The sequence below is a fragment of the Anopheles arabiensis genome, chromosome 2 (genome assembly GCF_016920715.1).
Source record: "Anopheles arabiensis isolate DONGOLA chromosome 2, AaraD3, whole genome shotgun sequence".
NCBI classification, from domain to species: Eukaryota; Metazoa; Arthropoda; class Insecta; order Diptera; family Culicidae; genus Anopheles; species Anopheles arabiensis.
Genome location: NC_053517.1, coordinates 82882693 through 82907277, shown reverse-complemented (window position 1 = coordinate 82907277; position 24585 = coordinate 82882693). Strand labels below are relative to the sequence as shown.

At 43.8% G+C, this 24585-nt stretch overlaps 1 protein-coding gene across 5 annotated transcripts in view; it reads left to right on the top strand.

Annotated features, from left to right (window-relative positions):
* Positions 1-24246, top strand: part of LOC120897374 (cyclin-dependent kinase 14) — a 137767-nt gene extending 113521 nt beyond the window's left edge. For all 5 annotated transcript variants that reach the window (XM_040302216.1, XM_040302215.1, XM_040302219.1 and 2 more), the window contains 6 exons: positions 6803-6894; positions 13456-13630; positions 16681-16942; positions 17017-17229; positions 17314-17493; positions 17590-24246. In XM_040302216.1, coding sequence (XP_040158150.1) covers positions 6803-6894; positions 13456-13630; positions 16681-16942; positions 17017-17229; positions 17314-17493; positions 17590-17663 — 996 coding nt within the window. In that variant the 3' untranslated portion in view covers positions 17664-24246. The remainder of the gene's footprint in view (positions 1-6802; positions 6895-13455; positions 13631-16680; positions 16943-17016; positions 17230-17313; positions 17494-17589) is intronic.
* The last annotated feature ends 339 nt before the right edge of the window (positions 24247-24585 follow it).

Below are 24585 nucleotides of genomic sequence, written 5' to 3'. Positions count from 1 at the left end.
TTTGCGAACTTTTGACCCGCAGTGATTCTATTCTGTTCCATTTTATTCTTTTTGTTCACTTTCGTTGAATAACAATACTCAGGGAAAGGAAAGTTACACCACATTCTCGGCTGCTTTCTCGCCGCTTTCTTGCGCAACTGTTTTCGAGTGAAAACATCACACCGAAAGTATCGCACACACAAAAGGAAAGGAAGTAACTGCACTTGGGCGCACCACTCTCCCGGAAGAAAAGTGTACAGTAACACACCGAAGTGCGCGGGAATTGCTGCTGCCTTCTTCACCCGGGGTCGGTACGCAACGATGGCGAGCACATAAAAGGGCTCTGCGTGTAAAGCAGCTTTAGGTGGTATGTGATTTTCCTGAACACATTTCCAGACGGTGCGCCAATATTTGATGCCTTTGGGGTCCCACAACCATTGAGTATCGGAACAGTACCACCAACAACGAACCTGTGGATAAAAATCCACAAGCAAAATATGCAATCCGGAGCTCGCTAACACACTGGTGAAGCTTGTGATAGTGTGGGAAGAAATATTTGAATATGCTTTGCAATCAGAATTTATCTACGGGAAGGGAAAAATTGAATTTCATTGCTGCCCATCAAAAATCCGCCGTCGAGTAATGGTGTACGCTCCGGCTCGCTGAATGGTTTTTTGATAACAAGTGCAAAAGTTTCGCGATGGGGAGGAAAAATTGATTGCAAAGCAGCTTTCCGAATTTGAATGGCGAGAGAAGTCGAAAGCGTTCTCTTTAAAAAATGATCGAGTGAAGTGGTTCAAAAAACACTTTGTGCAATTGTATAAGTTGTTAAAGTGTTTTTTAAACAGAGCAAAAAAATAATACAAAAATTCCCATGGAGGCGCCTGGTGCTTGACGTCGCTTCGAGGTTGGCACTGTCAGGCGTTGCCTTTGATATGCATGGAAAATGATTGCCGCCGTGATGCGTGAAATAGCGTTATTAGTGTGCTCATAAATTTCGCCACACGCCTTCCAAATGAACCTCATTTGATGTTCAATTAAAAAGAGCTTCTTTGTGCGTATCAGTCAATCTAAAGCAGCATCATAATGTGCTACTGTGGGTGTGTGTGTGCAATTTACAACATAATTTACTTCAAAGCATTGTTTCGTGAAGCAGACACACACACGCCATTAAGTCCCTCCTTGCCGTGCCATACTTCTTGCACCTCACACACACACACATCCAATCAGAATAGTCCATAAAACCAACCCCCCCCTCCCCCCCCCTCACGACATGTTTCGTCGGCAACAATGAGAAAGTTTTGCATAGCTCCCCCCTTGTTGTGGGCGAGTAAATCACACAACCCGCCGGCGGTTACACTTGTCAAAACAGATCCCTTGAATAATGATAACAGTGTCGGCGGGGTTGGCATGGTGGCAGCGTCAGAGGTAATACTCGTTTTATGCATAATTTTATGCGTTTCAGTACGATGCGAAGGCTCTCTAATGATGATAATAATAATAATAATAATAGTACCAGCAGAGCCGGGCGTTCGAATATTGCCGCAGGAGTTTTCCGGTACAACACCACGCACACACACACACACCCACCCACTTGCGTGTTGCCTCCCAAGGGTGTTAGACGGGAGGGGGATGGGTAAAACCGCATCATTTTCAATCAAATAGACTTCCTCGGCTTCAAGTTTCTCGGTGATTTTGTAGCAGCGCGTACGAAACACACACATACACATGAACACCAACACCAGCTCGTGACCTATTTCACGGTGGGTGGAGAGACCATAAGTGGGCGATTTATCTATGCACACGCACGGACGGCAGGGCCTGCTCAACTAGCACGCTCCCGAAAAGTCACACTTCAAGCTCGGCTGATCTTAACGAACACACACATGCACACACCCACTCCCGACCCGTGTATCTTTGTCCCATTGGGTTTTGTGGTTTTCGATTGGCTTCTTGGGGCTGGGTGCGAGGAAATTAAATTTCACTTCCAGGTCTATCTGCTCGCTGATGATGATGATGATGATGATGATGCTGATGACGAGCTGAAACAAACTTTCTCGTCACTCGTTGCTGTTGCGTGCCTACCGTTTTCTACGGACGCGCGTACCACGCTGATCAGTGTAGAAATCTAATTGGAAATCCCAGCTGTCACTGGTGAATATTTTGCCTCGGTGAGGTTGAATTAAAACGATACACACAAACACACACATCCACATGATAATTCCGGTACCAATCAAGCACCGGAGGCTTGACCTTTTAAAACTCATCCCGTAGATTAAATTCGCTTCCAGCCCAAACCACACACACCGAGTTGAGTGGGTCCAAAAACCGGGAGCTATTTGCGGTCTGTCGCGCTGTGCATACGGCGTAGGTGCAAATCCCCACCAACATTGTTGCTGGCGAACGGTAGAAAGTAGCAAAATTTCCCAACCCCCCGGACGAGGTTTGAACTCCGAACGGCACTGATTGCGGAGGTAGTCGTGAGTAATGAGTTTTGATTCAATTGCGGCCTAAAAATAGGTCAGCTTGAATGGAATTACAGTATGAAGTTCGCATGCTCGTTGGCGTAAAAATAATTCACCTTTGCAATACATAATAAGCTTCAAAAGGCGAACTTAATTCCTCGCCAGCATTCTAATTCAAATGTTCGGAGTGGCAAAATGTATTTTCTGCACGATTCACTTTCACGAACACTCATGGTCACCGAGATGCTATCATTTTTGTGGTAGTTGAAATTATAATTCACGGTTGCCATTTTCGTCCACATAGAAAGCAGCGCCCGAAATATATGTGTATTCGCTCGCTCCTCACTCACCGCCTCAGTATTAGCATATTCATTACCGTTCCATTTTGTTGCTAATTTTAGCCTTCCTTATTAGCACTCTGACGCTCACCGCCCGCTTCCATCATCATAGTGCCTCCCCGAAATGTTGGTGGAAAACTGGAAATGGAAAAATCATTTCATCCTCGAAACCCGTAAAAGTTACTGGTGCTGCTGCCTCCGGCGACGGTGGCAACGCTCGGTACATCACAATGTCCAGCTCGTTTGGAAACGCTCGAGCTACATCATGTCCTTTTTTTGGTCACGGTTTGGGTGGCTCGCCAAGGGGTGGCCGGGTGCAGCAAATGGTAATGCAGAAAAAAATGTGCGCCCAGCAACGAGTGTAATATCATTTTACATAACTTTGGTAAGAGTTTTTGGGAAGAGCGCTCTTTTTGTGTTTTTGATGCTGTGTGCCTGCGCCAGGCTGCTGTGTGGGTAGGGTTCGGGTAGGGGACATTACGGACGGCCGATTGAGCGTTTGGACCAGTAATGAAAGTGGAAAAAAGGGAGAGCAGTGAAGCGGGTGTTCATGAAGGACTCTTGAAACGATGGTTTCCCATTCGTTGCAGCATTGTGCAAGTCACATTTTACCGTTTGGTGTATAATTTCTCGCTCACTTGATATTTGACGTACTGATAATGTCCTTATATGTGGGTTCATTTTTTATCATTTTCATTTACAGCAAAGTTTTGTTAATTTGAATGTTTTAACACATCTTTAATTTATCAGTTCTGAAAATTAAAAATTGAAAATTATGATTTTGTATCTGTGTGTTACATTGTTTTATTTTAATGTTGGTTTTGTTCATATCTCTAAAAGTTATGACGGCCAAAACTTCCCACAATATTATTGAATCTTTTTATTCGTTTACCTTTGACATAAGTTCAAATTTTACTATCCTTACCACAACAACTCACAATGCATTCCCACAGTCGGCCCACACGGCTAAAATCAGAGCCAAACTCAATCGCTCACCGTGCAAACAAGCTTAGCTTGTGTGGGACGAAATTTACTGACCAAACAGCGTAAAAGAGAAAATGCTTCGCTTTCACTTCCTGGCATGCTCTCTATCGCTTGCTTTCGAAAACTGAAAATACGTTAACACACTTGCCGGTATCCTGGGGGCGTTAATATACGAACAAACAGTGTGCAGCAAGCAGCCCCGCACAACCAACAACACTCTGTGATTGTGTCAACACATATTGTCGTCGCCATCCCAAGTGCAGTGGTTGTGTAAGCAGCAGTAGCAGCCGCTCGAAAGCTTTTGCTCGGTTTTTGTCCGCCCTTCGCTGGTGTAATATATCTTGCCAGCAAGATATTGCCAACCAGAAAGATCTCTATCTGTCCGTGACCGCCGGTTGTTTGCCGGTCATGATCTCCTGTGCTTCCATTGGTGCTGTTAGGAGGGAGCTGTAGCATATTGCAACGGATGCAGTTTTCCTTTCCTTCAAGAAGAGAGAGAGGAAGGGTTTCATTGTTAAAGGGATATCCTAGTTTACAGCTCCACCAAAAGGGGGCAAAGGAAATGAAAACGTTTTGTTTGCCCGCTGCTTTCAGCTGCAGTCGAAAAGTGGAAAGAAATCTATTTCCACCGAATATCCTGTGAGTAGAGACCAGCCACAGAGGGGTGCGCAAACCAGTCAGGCGGAAATTTACAGCGCCGAGCGGTGAAATAAGTTTTACAACGTAAATATTTACCGATCACGCCACAGAAACCTAAACCCGACCACCGGGAAGCGATAGCAGCGTTAGGGTTTTGCTACAACACTCTGAGACATGCTTCGATAGCGCAGTTTGGGGAGTGGGTTTGGGACCGTCGTCAAAAGGATAAGGCTTGCTTGACGATGTGCAGTATTGGGGGGGGGGGGTCTGTGCCAGGTATGCTGCAGCCCACGTTTGACCACGGGGAAAAGTGTCAAATAGTAAATCTTTACATCACGAACAAAGCAAACTGTATCAAAGGATATAATAAAAGTGGCAAAATGAAACATTTGCGCAAACAATGTAGATGAAAAGGAACCACTTTGTTTGTTTAATGTTATGGTCGTATTTTTTGCTTTTAGTTAACTACTTTAATTACTTATTTCTACATTTGTTTTCTGTATTATCATTATTTTTGTTAGTTTTATTTTAGTTTAAGAAGAAAAATTATGTTTTTTTTTAGTTTTGAGAAGTTCCATGTTTCAACCAAAAATGTCTAGCTTTATTCTATTTGTACTTTTGCATTTGATTTTTTTTATTTGTTTAGCTAGCTTTATTCTTTAATTTTATTTGATTTTTCAGAGATTTTGAGTTTTATTTTAGTTTAAGTAGAATGTCTACTTCTGAGTTTGTATTTGAAGTCTCAAGAAGTTCCATTTTTCAACCAAAAATCTCTACCTTTGTTCTTTTTTGTATCGTTGCTATATTTCCTTCAACGTATTTTCAGCACCATCTGCAGTTTGTGCTTTTCAGTCAGCTTTTGATGTTTATTTTACGTCACATTGCGGCTTCCTTGTCGGCTGCGATGGTGCTTCTCTTTCAAGCCCTTACTCACACCGATAGGTGGCCCCGCCCGATGGTTCCGTGCACCGAACCGAAAGAGCCCATTCCTGGTGACGGTGAAGGAATGATGCTTTTCTGCACTACCGACTGCACACTGCAGTTGGCCTTTCGAGAGGATTGCTTTTCGCCTTGCCTTTACTTTATCTCACCCACCTCCCGGAAAGCGGAAGTAATTTCGTTGCAACAAAGTAACGACGACCAAATGGTATGTGAATAAACCATCTCCTGCTGGAGGAGAGCAGAGAGAATGTGTGTGCTTGTGGCAGGGTCATTTTGTAGTGGAATTACCGTATCGCGGAGGTAATACACAGCCAGCGGTTGCATTTTTTGTCGAATGAGTTTGAGTTTTTATGATTTTCGTCGGTTTGTTGTAAAGCAACTTGACTTTGTTGGTTTCCCGGGGGCGATTGTTTGATTAAATTGAATAGGTAAGAGATGTAAAAAAATATTCAAAACAAATAATGCAATTTTCTTAACTGAGAGCTTCTACGCAGTCGAAATTTGTTGATATTTACAATTGCAGAGTAAAAAAACATAAATTTATTATTAACCAAAAAAAACAAAATCAATACAAAACTGATATCATATAATGTCCTATTTTGTTCCAACACAACCCAAAACTTACAGCTTGCGTTTATAAATTGTTTAAAGCTTTATAAAGCACATTGATGCTGTTTGGTTCAGCTTTACTACGTCCCCAACGAATCCTTTCGCTAAGCCAACCCAACCGTATCTTTACGGGTCAGCAAGAATGAAACAGTTTAGCCAGCCTGTTTCCTAGAGCTGAACTGTTTCACCTCTACTGTTTTGTGGTCTGTCTTGCGCTGCTGTTTCGTTGCCGTCTTAAACATTTGCTTTTTCCACACGATAGTGTTAAAAGTTTCATAAGGGCCGCGCCCCTGTAACGTCCGCTGCATATTCAACTGTACATTTTTCATGTCGTTTTGCCGCTCTGCTGACCAAAAAGGTTGCCGTGTAAAAAGGGAGGGACTTTTTCCCAGCAACCCGATAAAAAGTCGGAAAATATTGACCTCAGCTTTTTGTCTTCCTCACTCCACACTCACGGAGAGCTACAAAAGACTGGGCGCATCCATGATGTTGTTTAACACTTTAAGCGCCGCGTCATATGAAATCGCATGACGGCTTTGTTCACCGCTCAGCTCTGTATCTGACGCTCACCAATTCTCTGGATAACGAATGAGGTAGGAAAGAGAGAACGAGAACGACATGTGCTACGCCGCTTATCGAAATGAAACAAAAGAGTGATAATAGTCGCACGAACAATTGTCGCTCTCATCGCTCTCTTGTCATGCGCTACGTGCTCACTCGCAAACTGTGAAGTCAGGCCGGCGGTCAAAGTGTTAAAATTTCCTTGAACTCGGGTGGTTGATAAATAATATTTTACTTTTATTTTTACTAATTTGTACTTGTTTTTCTACTCCTCTCAACTTACAGGGTGACTCGCCATTTGGCAAATCAGATGCATACATCAAACTAGAGCAACTCGGTGAAGGATCCTACGCGACGGTATTTAAAGGTTATAGCAAGTAAGTAAAAAGCAACACATTTTATTGTGCACTTATTTTTGTGTGTGTGTAACACTCGTCCCCGACGTAAACCATGCAGAGGGTTTAAATCAACTACAATAAAGTTGTTAAATGTGTTTAGGTTATCCCGGGAACGGTCCCACCGTGTTCACCGTGGAATCGAGCACAAAAACGCTCTGCACTCTCGTTCTGATTCGCCTTTAATGGAAAATCAATTACGGCTCACAAAATACGGTACGGTCACCGTTCATACCGTTCCTTTCTATTCTTTTTACTCTCCTTTTCATGATCGATAAAGCACTTTGAAGGAGGAAAAAAAAACAATGCGTTCATTTTGTCATCCCTTTTCTATCATCCTCACATACTCACACACACACACGCGCGCGCGTATCAACGTAACAGCACGCCCGCACTCTTGCCGCAGCATGGTTGCGTCCGGCAGTACACGAGAGTAGTGTGACATGAGCACGTATACCGTTGGTTGCCCTAATCCCGGACAATTTGCCAACGATATTTGTCCACCCGTAATACTCCCCCGGGAGAAAAGGGACGGGATGGTCGCGTTGGTTAGGGCAATTGAGAATATAAAAAAAAGTCAAACGCAGGGCCGGCTGTTGTAGTAGCCGCCGCCACGTCGACAAGGGAGGCGAAAGCGGCCGTAAAGAAATTTAAATTTTATTGCATTATTTATGAAAATCGACCTCCATAAAATTGGCAAGCCAGGAAGAAGAAGGTACTGTTGTTGTGTACGCTGTCCAATACGCCAGCATGCGTGTGTGTGCGCCTGTCAATACTGCGTGACGATGAGATGGCTGTTTTTGTGTTCGTTTATTTTTGTGAAAGCTTCGTACTAAAAAAAAAAACAAAAATAAATTGATCGAAAAAATGGCATCGTTTTGGCACAACGTTAATGGAGTGACATCGCACCGGTAACGGGGAGAGTTTGTGGTTGCCATTGTATAACACGCATATGGTATTTAATATATTAGTCATTTATGCATCTTCAACTCATACCATTCCATGTGAACAAAGCGCCGTACATTATGTTGTCTTTATAAAAGCTTTTTCGTTGCTTTACTGGCCTCGTTTCGGGGTCTCTTGAGTATCATTTCGAGCTGTAACGTTCCGTGCCACTTTACCCGTTTATGTGTTGAGTGTAGCAAATGGGTAAAGGAAAATAGTACACGAACAAAATGAGTTCCTTCCATCAACCGAAACGAATCCTTCCCACAGGAATCGAGATGGCAAAACAAAGCACAAGCAAACAATAAATCTTTCTCTCTAAGCGTATACATTTACTAGACGATGCAGCGGGAAAACAATGTATACCAGTACGTACGCGGAAGAGATATTATTCTTGCAAAAGAAAATCCACAATAAATCGTTTTGGATACATGCAATTTGGCCCATTTTCATGCGGCTATGAAGCAAAGCTTTTCCTCCGTGCGCTGTTTCACAACCTAAAAGACGTTCCATCATCGCGTTCTCTCGATGTTCGATTGAGTGAAAAGATCAATAGCAAGCGAGAGAACATTTTGCAATCAACTCAACACACACAACATGACGACAGTCCTTTTGCGTGGAAAACGATAAATATTCGCTTTGCCGTGCAGAAAGCGCACGTCCACGTCCAAACTTCGATAACGTTGTCGAGCGTCGTCCAGCATTTTTGTTTGGTCGAACTATTACGGGGAAGTTCTCTTTTAACCCACAACGTTTTGTTCGTGTGTGAATTGTCCTTTTTGCCGCTTCTACATTGACCTTTGCTCGTCTTCCCCATCCTCCGCATTTGAACTTTCCTTTCCTTGCTTTCTTACAGCAGAACCTATTGTAAATAGAAATATCTGAAACGCAAATACACGCCCAACCTCCTCCGTGGTGGACGGCTATCGACGTCAATCTTCAAAATCCGGCTACAGTTCGTGTGCATTTCGTAGTGCGTGTCCCTGGAACCGCGTTGATGGTCCACCGCTTCGCTGTTGTGTGCAGGGAAAAGGCCACCCGCAGCAGATCATGATGACGATAACCCCGAACGGAAAGGCACAACAAACGCACGGGGGTGGAGAGCTTGGCAAAAGTTGGCCGGTTGGCTGGTGCTGCAACCAAACCGCATAATAATGAAATTGGCTTCTTGTCTCACACTTTGCCGTTGGGCGATAAAGTTGAGTGTGATTCAAAAAGAAACCCAGAGGGCGCGCTGCTCCCACAAGCCAGCGGGGCGAAACACGATTGTTCCGTTGACTTTTCTGCTGTGGCGAAAAACTTTACCCCAAGAAAAACGCTTTTTTGTGACGCTTTTGATGTGGGACCGAGTTTATAGTTTTTCATTCCAGCGTTTTGCTCGAAAGAACAAAAAAAAAAAAGGATTTCTTTGGGCCAAGATTTGACGGTTTGGAATAAGTGCGGTTTCCGTTTTTTATGAAGCATTCTTTTCGATTATGTGAGTGGCTATAAATCCAACTCGTCTGGTTTTCAAATTTTCAAAAAGGGATGAAAATTAGACACATAAACCCAACGCATCTTTCTCGCAAGCTGTAAATAATAAAACCTTTACCTTGCTTAAAATTCGATCAATCGCGTCTAATGCTAACTTTATGGCTAGCAGTGTGTGTGACTCCGACCACCGGTGGTGTAAATTGATCCACCCAGAAAATCCAGTTTACGGGAACCACCGGCACAAGACAGTTATCGTGTAACGTGTATCGGTTTTGTTTCTTCCCTTTTTTCTAATGAACAGGCAAAATTGTCGTTTAGCGCCTCCTACACGGACACTCCTCTTGGTGTAGTAGCGAAGGAATCATTTTACGAAACCGATCCCATAACGGGGCTTAGCCGTAGAGATTAATGACAGTTCCAGCGTCCTGCCGGGTGGACCGTGTAGCGTTTCCGGACGAATTGACGGCGTCCTTTCCTATCCTTTGGTTGTGTGTGTGTGTGTGTGTGTGTGTGTATGTGTCCTTGATGGTTGAAGAAGAGATTCGACGCATCATTACGCCGACGAAGGAGAACGCGACGAAAGTATTTCAATTTCGGTATCTCGCCAGGAAAAAGCACGAACTATTCATTTGATCCCATAGCAATGCGGCAAAGTATGAAGAAAATTGCCCCTTTTTCCCAATTTAAACGATAGATCAGACCGCATCCATCCTTTCCATCGCTGCTTGGAGTCCAACCAGGATGACCACGTCATTAGGATATTTTTGGTCGTTAATTAAGTATTTAAACAATGGGCGCACACAATAGCGTAATTCCATGGCACAATCTCCCCCTATTGTTTGTACCGATGGTAAGTGATTTTGCCGTAAAAGTATATCCCCAAGAACATCGGGAACATATCTTCATCGCTGACCATACTGTCTGCTCATCGAATGGCCGAGCGTTATTAATGGGAAGCGGACAAGGTTGTGCTGTTTGTTGCGCACACCAAGCACCGAAGGACACAAAAGGCATTACGAATTTCGATACCTTGCCGAAAAGCCTTGGGATATTATCAAGACGAAAACAACTACTATAAGCACAAACAATAACCCACCATCATCAAGAAGATTCTCTGGAGGCCACTGGCAGGACTGGTTGAAATTAATTTCGTTTCCTTCGTTACGTGCTTTTCGGTGCTTACCAAAGCCGACACTGTCATTCGCTCTCTCTCTCTCTCTCTTGGGCGGCACACTGTCATCACCGTCGTCTTCTTGTTATTGTTTTGTTGTGCCGACTGGCAAAACAAAGACGTTAAAAATGGAGCGAAACAAAAGAATCATTGCTTCGCCCGCTCGTTCGATCCCCCGTACCAGGGGGGGTGTGGATGGAAAAGCCATCGAAATCGGTTACGGTTGGACGATAATGGCTTGTCAACTCCTCTTCACAAGCTGCTTCTTGTGTGCGTCTTATTCGCAAACCACCACCCCAAATTGTGGCGACGCACAATGGCGCTAAAGCAGCTGGTGTCGTCGCGTAGCTCCCCCACCCCCCCCTCCTTAGCCAAGAATTCAAGTTTCCTGTTGATTACTTTCGCAAAACCCGATTACGAACGCAGGACGAACAGAGCCTTCGGTCCTTCGGTAGCTTCCCCTTAATCCTTGTGCCGTCTGCAAAGGCGGCCATTCTCGACAGGAAGATTAGTGACCGGATGGATCATAAACGGAATGGACCCAATGGGGGGGAGTCGATGGCTGTCGATCGGACTTTAACGCGGCGATCAGCGCCCAACGGAGAGAGAGAGAGAGCGAAAGAAGCAACAATAATTCGCTTAATCCTCGATTGACATTCGGTCTGGTACACATTCGAAGCCATCATCCAGACTTTTGCGGACTGGGGTGGAAACGTTTTCACATACCGGCAGCAGAGGTCTGCCAGGTCCCAGGTTGGGAAAGTTTTCGCTTTGGACAACCGAACTTGCAAGAATGCGTGTTTGGTTGGTTGTTGCTGCTGACGCTCTTAATCAATGATTATTAGACGGGCTAGTAGGGATGAAGTCGGTTGACTACGCTTGGTTGGAGGTTGATAAAGACCACACGATGCTGCTGGTTGGTCAGATCGTGTAGTTTATTATTAGAAGGAAAGCGTTGCCTGGGCGATGCGAGGGGGATTAATTGGAACTGAAGGGAGGATATTAAGAGCTTAGGTCAGCAAATGAGATTGCAGCTCGAAACTCAGAACAATGCGCTTCTTCCCATCTTCCCCTAACTTTCTTTCGCACCTGTTGGAGGAGCGCGTGTGTGTGAGCGATAAGATTGTGTCTTAGTTTCTGAAGAATTGGAAATGAACAACTGAAGTATGGTGTGAGGATTTTCTTTGGGATATTGAGAGTCTGAGGACATTCAAAAGCGCAATATTTAACTGATAATATCCACACAGGAAAGCCTTTAATGCTCATTTTCCAATGAATAATAAATGTTTCCATACGTTTGTCACATGAATTTTGTATTCTCGCTTGCCCTTTCCGTACTCCAATCACGTTCACGATGCCCAAGCGGTTCAGAATTGTTTAGGAAATGTTCCACCCAATATCCCAGTGACCTAGTTATTGGGAAACACTTTGAAGAGCAAAGAGTCCGAGATTCGTTTCCACCGTTCACACACACGCACTCCTTCAGAGAAAGACACATCCTTGACCATTTTCCGATCCAAGCACAGACGAGGTTGGCAAAAGGTCTCATATTTCCATTTTCTCCCAAAAGCACCGATTTCCTTGGAAAAAGAATACGGAGTACGGAACATCGATGGCGGCAGACTTCAGCTCCGGTGGAATGTTTTCCCCCGCAAAACCGTAACCGTGCGCCACTACGCCAATGTCAAGCCCGCCAGGCTCTGTGGGTGGATACGCGGTGGTACGGTGACACAGTTCCACAGATGCCGTCGGGGAGAAAAAAAAAACTTTCCCAACTCCTGCCAAATGGCGTGGCGTTGCCAATATAATCCCTTCATTTTCTGCTCTCAGTTTTTCCTCCATTGCCCGGCGAGACAGACAAGAGGGAAGGGCAGCAAAACGCAGCAGCACGCAGGAGGGCAACATTCGTGAAATTGTTTTCCCCCCTTTCTCCGGTCCTCCTGAACTCATTTCGACTCCTTCTCCAAAGCCCGGTATCTGTCCCAAGGCTGTGTGAAAATCGATAAGTTTTAACCTGCTGCTCGAGATGATGCGCTCTTAGATGGTTTGGGGTTTGGTCCATCTCAACTCATTTCTTTTTCTCGGTTGGTAGGAATTTTTCTGCCAGTCTGTGAGGAAACTGGTTCTTGTCTCTGTTATGGGGCTGTCCTGACGGTGGAGTTGGGGTTTTTGGATTTTATAACCTTTTCAACCGAACTTTAACCTGCGCCCTGCGTGGACAGAACAATTCTTTGAATTCTTTAGAAGCGGCAAACTTGAAGACACACCCGGAATGGAAGGAGAAATGTCGGGCGAATTCTGTCCCAGAAATGGTAGACATTTGCTGTCAAAAGTTTCTAAATTCATAAGACGGGACAGGGAGACGGGGAAAATTGTCTGAAGAAAATGTCCAATGCAACAACTACAATGAAGAACTAATTTTCTTGCAGAATTTTGTTGTGTGTGTGTGTGTGTGCCCTAAACAGAAGGTCCCTTCTCAAGAGGGAATGAATGGAGCACAAAACGCACAAAACTTTCATTCCCAAAGTGAAGCTGTAAAACTGGCCAGAGAAAGGAATTGGACGTCAGTGTCCGTGTGCTGCTGTCCACCTCCGCCCACCCGGAACAAAGATATTACCTCAAGCGAAATATCATACACTCGCCCCCAAAATAAAGTGATCACCATTTATCTTCCAACCGGGGGCACCATCCATCTTGAAGCGTGGTCTAATCGAATTTAGGTCGAATAAAGGATAGCGCACGGAAGGAAATGCCTTTGGGGGTTCGGTGTGATGCCATTTCTTATGCCCTTTTTTTTCGCGCGCGCTCGCTCTCGTTAATGCCTCCGTCCAGGCACATAACTTACTGTCCGCCGGTGTGGTGCGTTGAGCCACTAATTCATCTTCACCCTTGCACCACATTCATCTAGCGAGGCACTGCGCTAACTCTTCCCTTCTTCTCGGTTTTCGTTTCAGTTTAACAAATCAAGTGGTAGCGTTAAAGGAAATCAGGTTACAGGAGGAGGAGGGCGCACCGTTCACGGCCATACGCGAGGCATCGCTGCTGAAGGAACTGAAACATTCGAACATCGTCACCCTGCACGACATCGTGCACACGCGTGAAACGCTCACGTTCGTCTTCGAGTTTGTGGTAAGTAATGGGCGTTGGTGGTGATGGAGAGCAGAGAAGTATTATTTGCTCATTTTCCAAGCCGGTTCCGGGTGCTTTAGTACTTATTTATTACCTTTTATTAGTTGTTGAAGTCATTCGTGTTCGTGCTTGCGAGACTAAAGCTCCCATCGTCGATCCTTTCGGGGGGAGCGAGAGACAGACAGACAGACAGACACATCTTCTCTACCGTTTGCGTGTGCTTTCCGAGTCTTCACACGCGGATGAGGGAGCGACACGCAAAGGCAAGCGCCCCAGGAATGCTGCAGGAAGGGAATAATAGGCGCCAAACTACGAAGACTACGTCGTCGTTCTGTACGCTTTTATTTATTGCTTCTCGCGCTGGTGCGGGAATGTCTAACTCAGGCGGGGATCGGGATGGGAATTCGTCATGAATTTCTAAGCACCTTTTCCCCGGGACACCAGTGCGGACGTTCTTCTCTCTCCTGGTTTGCCGGAGGAGCTCAGCATCCGGTTTTTTTGTTTCTTTTCCTGGTCTTTCCTTTTGCAGGTGTGATTTATTGCCTCCCTTGGTGCGTGTTGGCGGTTGGGACGCCTTTTATCCCGTCTGGAATCGCGTGCACTATTGACATTCCGTTGGAGTAGAGTGTGTCTATTGTTTTACCTGTTTGTTTTCAATGCTGCTAATTTAGACATTTCGAATTAAAGTGTTTAACCAGAAAACGTTGATTTTAAATTGGATTAAACTTCAGATATTACTCCTCAAATAAACGGAAATCAGATCAATATCCTAAAACAACATTCTTAAACCACTTGCAATTAATTATTGACTCTGTTATAGTCTCCCTTAAATGAACAAACCTCCCCAAACCCAATTATTGCAAGACATTCATTGCTCAATTGCTGCGGTTGACAGATTGGTTTGTTTTCCTTGCCGCAATAAATCATCTAAACATTGCTCTGCTTCTCTCCCTCTCGGTGCAGAAAAAAATGGTGAAAAAGCATAAATTGTTTACACCACATGGCGCACTCCCAACGGGGGGAGAGTTCAGCATCAGGTCGGATTGGTATGTTTACCCTGGGTTTGGTACAATACCAACAGGTTTGATGCCAAAATTGCAACCACACATACAAACCAAAACAAGCGCTCCCATAATTCATCCTTACGATATGAGAGGCGTAGAGCCTTACCGTCTACAGCTCGATGTCTGAACAGGACGGATTGCAATAGGTGTGTGCTGTTGTTTTTTTATACCTTAATCCTACAAGACGTCCGTAATAAAACCATCGCAGGTGAACGGTAGTATCAAAAAGAAGGAAAAGGGGAGGAAAAACAATGCGGGAAAGATACGGTGTTGCACTAGTGATGTGTATTCGGGAGTGGAAACGTGGAACTATTCCAATTCTGGCTTCAAAAAACTGAATCTCAATCAAAATTCGATTCCGGGTGACTTCGGACGGCTCTGGACATGTCTGAACGATAAGTTTGGACGACTTAGGACATTTCCGGACAGTTCTTAATGTGTCCAGAAGACTTTTTTTAGTTCCGGGCGACTTGAGACGATTTTAGACGACTCTAGACGACTCTAGACGACTCTAGACGACTCTAGACGACCTTAGACGACTCTAGATGACTCTAGACGACTCTAGACGACTCTAGACGACTCTAGACGACTCAAGAATGCTCCAAACAGCACCAAACGACTTTGAATGTCTAGGCGACTTCATATGAGTCAGAAAAAAAACTCCAGACGACTCCGAACGACTCTGAATAATTTAAGGTGTCTCTGGAGTTTGGATGGCTTCGGAAGGATCTAATCGGACGAATCCAGTTATCTTTGGATAATTTCAGAAGAATCCCTACAACTCCAGACGACTCTTTACAATTCAGGATGACTCTGGACGATTTTAGGAAAGTCGAGATGACTCCGGACGAGTCTGGACGACTTCGGACTAATCTAGATAACTATGGATGAATCCAGATGACTGTAAACAACTTCAGGTGAATTAGGACGGATCCAAACAAGTTCCCGGATTTGGACTCTTTCGAGCTAAATGCTCTCAAAAGTCGAAGATAATCTGACTCCAGCAAAATTTGTTATTTACCCACCACTACTGTGTACCACGTCGCAAGTGAGCCACACATTCTAGCAGTGTAAAGGTGGAAACGAGTACATAAATTACAACTTCTGGTTTCTCGCTCGCTGCACCTTGTCGACAGCGTTTTGGGCAAAGCAACAAGGAAGGAACGAAGGATATAAGAAGATAGAACAACAAGATTGCATCTCGAAAGCTTTTGTCTTCCCGTACACTATCACACACAGTGTTGTTCGTTCGTTGTGATGCCGTGGACCACTTGGAGCAACACACCATCTACTAATATGCCCCATTTATCAACACATCCCTGCGCTTCCGTCCCCAAATGCACCCCCCTAGATTGATTTTAACATCCTGCTGCTTGCTCCACTAAGTGTACTATCGCTTCGCAAGATTTCACCCCGAGGGCTCCTCTGTAGGGCGGGATCGTTCGAACGGAAGATATTGAAGCCAAAATTTGGAGCTCTGCAAACGCAACAGCAACCCAGCGATACCCCTAGGTGGTTGTATGGGTGTCAAGCAGCGCTATCGAACAACGGTTGCGTGGAACGGCAATTTATTGAATTAAATTAATAATTAGGGCACCACCAGGCAGTTCCAGGTATTTGTCAGGCTACGGTGAAGCAGGGCACAGTTGGTTGGGGACGTACATTCGATGGAAACTGTAATTTATGGCATTTGGGGCAGCGGAACCTTCCGATAGCTTCCGATCGTACCGGTGCTGGATAAGAGTCAGTGTGTTTGTGTGCGAGGGGGTGCTGCTTTTGCTCATGGCGCATTTCGGGGCGGGTGCGCATTAGGTTTGGTTTTAATTATTCATGCTAATTAGTGCGTTCCGGAGGGGACGTGGGAAATTCGCCCATGTTGTTGTATCCATTCACAACCTTACTGATGTTTGCCCCCAGTGCACCTGCCTGCTTTATTTACACTACTAATGATTCTTCTTCTGCTTTGTTGCGCTCCCTCCTGAACAGAATACGGACCTGTCACAGTACATGGAGCGACACCCGGGCGGACTCGACCATCGAAACGTGCGCCTGTTCCTGTTCCAGCTGCTGCGAGGGCTTTCCTATTGCCATAAGCGACGGGTGCTGCACCGGGACGTGAAGCCGCAGAACCTGCTCATCAGCGAGACGGGCGAGCTGAAGCTGGCCGATTTTGGGCTGGCCCGTGCCAAGAGCGTCCCCAGTCATACCTACTCGCACGAGGTAGTCACACTGTGGTACCGACCGCCAGGTGAGTGTCAAAAGACGGATTCAAAAGGAACTTTCGTGTTAAATTCTGACCCGTGTTTTTTTCTATTTAAACAGATGTCCTGCTCGGCAGTACGGAGTACTCCACCTCGCTCGACATCTGGGGCGTCGGGTGTATCTTTGTGGAGATGATTACCGGTATGCCGACCTTCCCCGGCATACGCGACACGTACGATCAGCTGGACAAGATCTTCAAAATTCTCGGCACACCGACGGAGGACACGTGGCCCGGGGTAACGCACCTACCGGGGTATAAGCTACAAATGCTAGGTAGGGTTCGGGCGTGCGCGTCATCGCGTCACCATTTGTGATGCATTCTTTTTTTGGACTAAATTCGTTCTTTTATCTTTGTAGGCTTTTTCAAATCCCGCAAGCTTGGGCTGAGCTTTCCCCGGTTGTACGACATTAACGAGGGCGAAACGATGGCCACGGCGTTTCTGCAGCTCAATCCGGATAACCGGATAAGCGCGGATGAGGCGCTGCGCCATCGGTACTTTGCGTCGTTGCCAAAAAAGCTATACGAACTGCCGGATGGTAAGAGCCAGGGCATGATTAGGATGCCGACGTGGTCTTGTTTTTTTATTAACATTCATTTCTAACTTTTTGCCCTGTTTGTTGAACTTTTTTTAGAATTATCCATCTTCACCGTGGAAGGTATTTACTTGCATCCGGAACCGAACCGCCACCATGGGCACCGAGCATGAGAGTTAAGACAAAGCAAAACCCTAGATGCAATACGTTATTATTGTTAGTAGTTAATGTGATTACCTGCGTTGCTGGTTAGCAGAAGACGCAGTGGAAGATGAATTACAATACAAATGAAACACATACACACACACGCACCGTCACACCGATACACACCGAATTATTCGCAACCAATGTGTGTGTGCTGTGTGTGCTGTGTGGGTGTGTGTGTGCTTGGCGCGTTAAAGACGATAGGGCAGCCGGTGTGAGTGCACAGACGGGAGGGAGCAGCATAAAGCGGCAAGAAAGCGATCATAGCAAAACGCAAAAGCGCGGAATGCGCAGAACAGGAACAGAAACGGGGCGAATAGCAGACAGAGGCCGGATTGGGGGAGGAGTGTGGAAAAGCCGAATCAAAAATAGATATCCTCAAATTGTTGCCTTTTGCTTAAACAGGCACACGGAGACAAAAAACAAAGTCACTCACGCATGCATTGACGATTGAGCCAGCCACGCAAGAAGTCCTCGGGAACCAAAGTGAAGCTAAAGGATGTGATCAATTCATTCATACATCGCTCGCCAACCCTCACCCTACACTCACAGACACACACATTTCAAACACATCTGCATACGGCTTAGTTGTTCACCTTTTGCCATTGCCTAGTCTTTGGTTTCCATATCCCGTCCTGTGCTGCGAAGAGCATTAAATGAGCAAAGAGAGTAAGAGAGAGAGAGAGTTAGAGGGAGTCAAATTCATTATTTTTCTTTTATTTTGTTTTGTTTTTGAAAATCGAAGATGATACTATTCGTTCGAATAGGCAGCAATTGCTTCATTTTTAAACACTTTTAGTTTACCTATTTTGAGCGCACACAAAAGAGAGAGTTTTAATTGCAAACAGGTTAAATTGATGGTTGCATATGCTCTATAAGCGTGATATTATATGGGCTAGTTATGAGTTGTATCCAGTTTTGTGCATGATTTTATATCTATTCCTTGTATTGCTTTATTGCATGCTGCTGGTATTGTCTAAGGTAGACAATAACATGCTTTTTAGTCTCTATATCTCTCTTGAACCCTTGGAAAAGAAGTTGGCGGATGGATTTGGTCTGCCCTTTCCGCAGGCTGTGAGTTCATCATACACACACACAAACCCCGTTGTGTGATTAATCCGAGGTTGGTAAAAGTAGGTACATTTACTCAATTCGCATCCACATCAAACTGGTAGGCCTAAACACGTGCGTGGTTTTGCGCAGCTGAGTTGATTTTGCTACTCCGAAACTCTGTGCGCTGGCAATATTTCCACCAACAACCCCATTCAGACACAAACACACATACACATGTACACAATTTGCTGCATTTAGTGGAAAACACTACCGGGTTAGGCAATGAAGAGGAAAGAAAGGAAAGGGTAGGGTTGAAGAAAAAATCCACACAAAAACGTAGGGCAAAAAAACGACGATCCCGAGATGAGTGTCACCTGAGTTTTAGGCAATTCCGTTATTCTGTTTTACATAGGAAAGTGTGTGGTGTTGTAGCTGTGTAAGTTGGATCATCGTTCTTTCGTTAACAGAGCCCCCTTTATATCCAGATCGCGATGTAAAACAAAATACACACACACAACCCCCGCAACACAAATTATTTCACTAGATCGCCCCTGTATTATTATTAATTATTGGGGATACATTTTACTACACGTAAATGGTGTGCTGTTCGCCATCGATCGTCGCATGTGTACGATCGTTTTCCTTTTCCCCTCTTTCTGGTAACGTTAAACCCCCCCCCCCGTCGTAGCGGATTAGGAGATAAATCAAAGGAAGGAAAAAAAGTATTGATACAAAGCATAGAAAATGTGTTTTTGTTTTTTTATGGGCTTTTTTTGATTTACGAATTATACGTTAAGTGCAAATGTTTATTATTAAAATGATCGGAACTGAGACAGATCGCGGAGCCTATGTGGGAGATAGCGCTAGGCGGAGCTATAGACAGACAGCAAAACCCCCCCTTTCATACATAGACACGAAATAAACAATCTTTAAACTACACATACGATGGAATTATTTTATTTTTTACATAACTACCGTTTTTGTTTATTTAGTTTTTTTACGTTATTATTTACAAATTTGTATTTTTTCCTTTATCTTTTCCCATCTTTCTGGCCCTTCTTTGATACATCATCAGGATAGTAAGCATACGAAATAATTCGTTTTCTCTCAGGGATCAGATGGTGAAACGGATGAACACGCACACATACACTAACACACACACACACACACACACTGGACATTAGAAACATTGCAATCCTTACGTAGCTGGCACAGTTCAATCATAAGCGATAATCAAAATGAAATGAATCCAATCCTCCTAAAAAGTAAAAGAAGAAACCATATGATACTTTATCTTGGTTTCTCGAAAGGCGAAAGATTTGTATACTTTGTAGCTGTCTGTCCGGCAGCCCGCTTTGTGTGGCCATTTCCGGTGGTGGTGTTTATCGTCCTCATTGTTGTTCCGGTTTCGGTGTGACTTTTCGGTGCCGTTTGTTAAGTATTATCCTCATTCCCCCCTCCATCAGCCCCTTTTTCCAATAAACATCCCACTTCTCTTTCGTGGGCAAACCATAGTCGATAGTGCAACTAGTAGTAGTAATAGCAGGAAACTCCTTAACACTTGCAAACACTTCTTCTAAAACAATAAACGCAAATCAAATTTCACGTAGTCGGAATAAACGTAAACAGCAGTTGGTAGAAGAAAGGGGAAAAGTAAAAACGAAACAAAAAACATAAATAAAACAAACATAAGCAAGGTACTTTCAAAGTAGATAAAGCATAGAGTATAGACCCGTTAGAGTAGTGAATTAATGACAGCTCAGTACGAACACAACTAGTTGTAACAGCAGGAGCTCTAATGAGGGTTTGAGAAAGGGAAAGAAAATCCAATTAAAAACAGTAGAAACTCTCCGTAGTAGGTTTGCCATCGTCTCATTCTAGTTAAACCAATCAAAACGGGGTAAAACAACCGACAAGCAGATGTTATAAACTCGCAGAACAATTCAGCTCTAAATTCAAATCCAACCGTTTCTGTGGGACGTTTCTGTTCGACTTACGCTCGTTTAAAATGTTTAAAGTAAAACGTTTAAAATTTCAATCGGAAAACTGACCCCCAGTAGACGTGTGCGCGTGCGTTACACCAACCAACACAGTATATACTTAGAATGAAAAACAAAAATGAATCCACAAAAGGCACAGGTGTGTGTTAGACAAAATGGAAAGAGTACGCATTAACATCAATTTGTCAGCTCGTAGCGCAAGCAAAACAAAAACTCTTAAAAAAAACACCTCATACATAGGACAGTTTAAGCAGTAAATAGTAGAAGTTAGTACTCAGTACATCCTCGTTCTTGGGGTCGGTTCTTTTGGGGTAGTCGAACAGGGCACCGCGATCACTGTAGGCATATTAGCAAGTAGTGAGCAAACACCACGTTCCCACAATAAAAAGCGGGCTAAAACCGTAACACACATAAACGAACCCCAATAGAAGGAGATGGAAGCAGTTTTCAAACTAGTAGGAGACGAATTAGTGGACACAGCTGCCCGAGACCGAACTTTAGATGTATAAATGTTTGAATTTTTGATAGTTTAATACGATTGATTTGGTTCTGTGAAGTAAATGTGATATTGAAGCAAAAGACACAAACACACACGGATGGGGAGGAAAAAGGGATGCGAAGAGGGATTTTTTGAGTAAGCATCAATAATCAAAAACAATGCAGAAGGGCACCGGAAGGAAGTAATCCCGGCAAGTAAAGCACAGTTTATAAGTATTTACCACAAGCGCGCGCGTCGTTGGCCGTACCGCGCCACAGCCACAATTTTGAATGGTGAAACTCTTTTTGAACTACTCTTTTCCTTCCTTCCGCATCCTGTTTCCGGTCCGCAAGAAGCCTACAAGCGTACACTCTGTCTCTTTGTTCGCGTTGTGTTTTTACCCCCTTCACACACACTCACCACACGCGCACTGTTGAGGTGTAAGGTGCGTTTCCGAGATGGGGACAGGAGAGTGTATTTGATAAGAGAGGCAAACAGCAAACGTTTGCCCATGAGAACACTAATGCAAATGTCTGTGTAAGACTTTAAAAGTGTTTGACTGGTATGTGTGTGAGTGTGTGTGTGTGTTTGTGTGAACAGAAGAAAAACCGGAACAGGAAGGCGAAACAAATTAGTATTAATAAATAGTGTAAACCGAAAAGGGAAACATTTTAAACCACAAGCAAGAAAGAAAAACAAAACAGGAAGAAATAGTTAAATCTAACAACTTTGATACATTAATTCTTAATGTTGATACTTTTGTTTGAGTTGCATTTAATTCTGAATACACAAAATTGGCACACACAGAAAACTGTGAGAAATAGTAATGCATGGAATTTGTACGTTTTGAACGGGGTTTGTTATGGCAGAGTTCATTCAAGAGAATAAACGCAACCACTGCTCTAGATACTGAGGGTAGTTGTTGAAATCCCTGAATCTATCAAGTCGGATCGCTAGGGCCGTTTCGTTGATCGTTCCTTGAGAAGCTTACATTCTCACCCGTTTCAAGTAAAACGACTAGCGCGCGATAGGCGTTACACACAGTTCGCAATCAAGCTTGATTGTAGTATATGCAGTATTGCAAGTAGGAATTCCTGGAAAACAACACTCTGATAGATTGAAAAGGTAGGAGAAACAAACTATAAAATTCCCAAGCAAATTATTCAAATTCCGAATCAATTTCACTGTTCGAATAGTAGCGCTCCCAAGCTCTCAGCACAGCTAGTCAAATCTTCCACGGAGAAGGGGGAAAACAATAATAGAATAAACCACAACTGAAACAGATACAATAGAGGAAACGAGAAGGGAAAAGGAGTACAGTAGCCTAATCTACGAACTAATCAAACAGGTTTTACTTTTTGTTCGGTAGACCCGTTCTTGACTGATGATTCCAGATGATGAGATGAGTACTACACAGATGAGTAGCAATATTGCCCTGTCCCGTTAAATTGCGCAAGCACTTCTTTACATTAGAAATAAAACCAAGTAAAAGAAACAAAGTAGAACTGTGCAGTGAAAACGAGCAAAATGAATGGGTAAAGAATGCGAGAAGGCGATCGATCGAATGAAGCTGGCACAGGTACTTCCGGTCCACAGAAAGGAGAAAGGCATGATTAGGGAGTCGCAATCAAACACGTTAACGCGAGGTTCAGTTTCAGTCCTTGATGCCGCGAGGAGCTTTACGGCAATTTACATTTGCTCTTTCTGCGCAACCTAAATTCCCTTGTTCTTATACTCTAAATCTCACATACCGTCCCCGGAAGGAAATGGAAGATCGTTTGGTAGAGAGAGAGTTGATCGCACTCGCTAATCACTAATTAAAGAGCCTTATACTGTTTTTTGGCGAAGGCGATGCAACAGAGCGGATAGAGGAAGGATAAGGAGATTGAAGTGTAGTTTGGTGGTTGTTGGTTTAGGGGGAAAAAAGGCTCGCGCAATTCCTATCCTAAACCCGCCTCAAGAAGCATTTAGCGCTGCTTGCAAGAGATAAGAAATGATTTATTTTTTAAATCTGCAGAGAACCGCACACTCACTCACAAGCTCACATCCACACGAAAAACACATTAATATTGCACGTCCCATCCCATAAATTTCGTCCATAGAATTACTAACAAAAAGCAACTTAAAACGAAAGAAACTGAGAGAGAGAGAGAGAAAGAGAGAAGAAGGAACTTAAAACACTCACACGCACGTGTCTCCTAAAGCGAAACACACACGTGTGCTGTATTTCTAAGCTCGAACCACGTGATCGGGAGATGCTGCCGCCTTTCCACTCACTAGCACATAAGAAGTAACGCACGGTCGCGATCATTGTTTTGTGTTTTTGTGTTGATCTAGCAAAAAAACAGAAGAAGAAAAAGCTTAAGTGAACCATCGCAAAACTCTATTTGGCTGTATTTTTGTGTTATTTTTTGCCACGCCCGCCTGTTTCTAGTGTTCTCTCCATCGCTGCTTACTAACTCAGTTTAAAAGCAGTCGAAAGCAACAGAAAATGGAACAGAAGATGAAGAAGAAGAAGAAAAACCCCTCCGGTAGGGCACTCGGGAAAGGACACAGGGCAAGAGTTGAGGTGAATGTTTTCATATTTTTGTAAATACTTTTAATAAAATACACTGAACTGGAGAGGACGAAATGCGAAACGTGGAAATGGAATAAACAAAAAAGAGAACAGCACTGCAAAGTGACAAAATAAAAGAAAACAGGAAATGATAGTAGCGTGTGGTAGAAGAGGAAATGGAAAGAAAGAAGAAAACACAGTTAAAATGTGCAGGAAGAACAAACAGAAAGGGAAACAAAACAGGCAAAATATTGTTTATTTATGAAACTTTAAATAAAAGTAAAAGTATATATATGACGACTAAAATCCATTTCGGATAGTGACGGAGAGGGTGGTAAGAATGGAGAAGGATGGATAATCCTGGTTTGGGATTTGAAACGGGGAAGTAAAAGGCAGGGGTGAAGTAAGTGAAGTAAACAATTTAAATGAATGAAATAAATACGAACAATTCAATGAACTCTGTACTTTGTTGAGCCGGCTATTTATGATTGATTTAGTTTTGCGATATGGTTTTGATTTCAAAACAACAAATGAAAGGGTAAGCCTTTTTGATAACCAAACATCTGAACCAAAATGTTTTTAAAATATGCATGACAGCCATGATGATCACTCTAATTTCCTTGTATCAATCTTTTTTCTAAAAAAAAAGTATAGTGGACCACCGTTTAGCCGGGTACCTTTTATCCGGTTGTCCGTTTATTCGTGTTGTTGAGAAATGACAGTTCGATGCAAAGGTATTGCGTTTTGAGGAGGATATTTTAAAAAAAGGTTATCAGAGCACATTGTCATAACAAAAAACACTA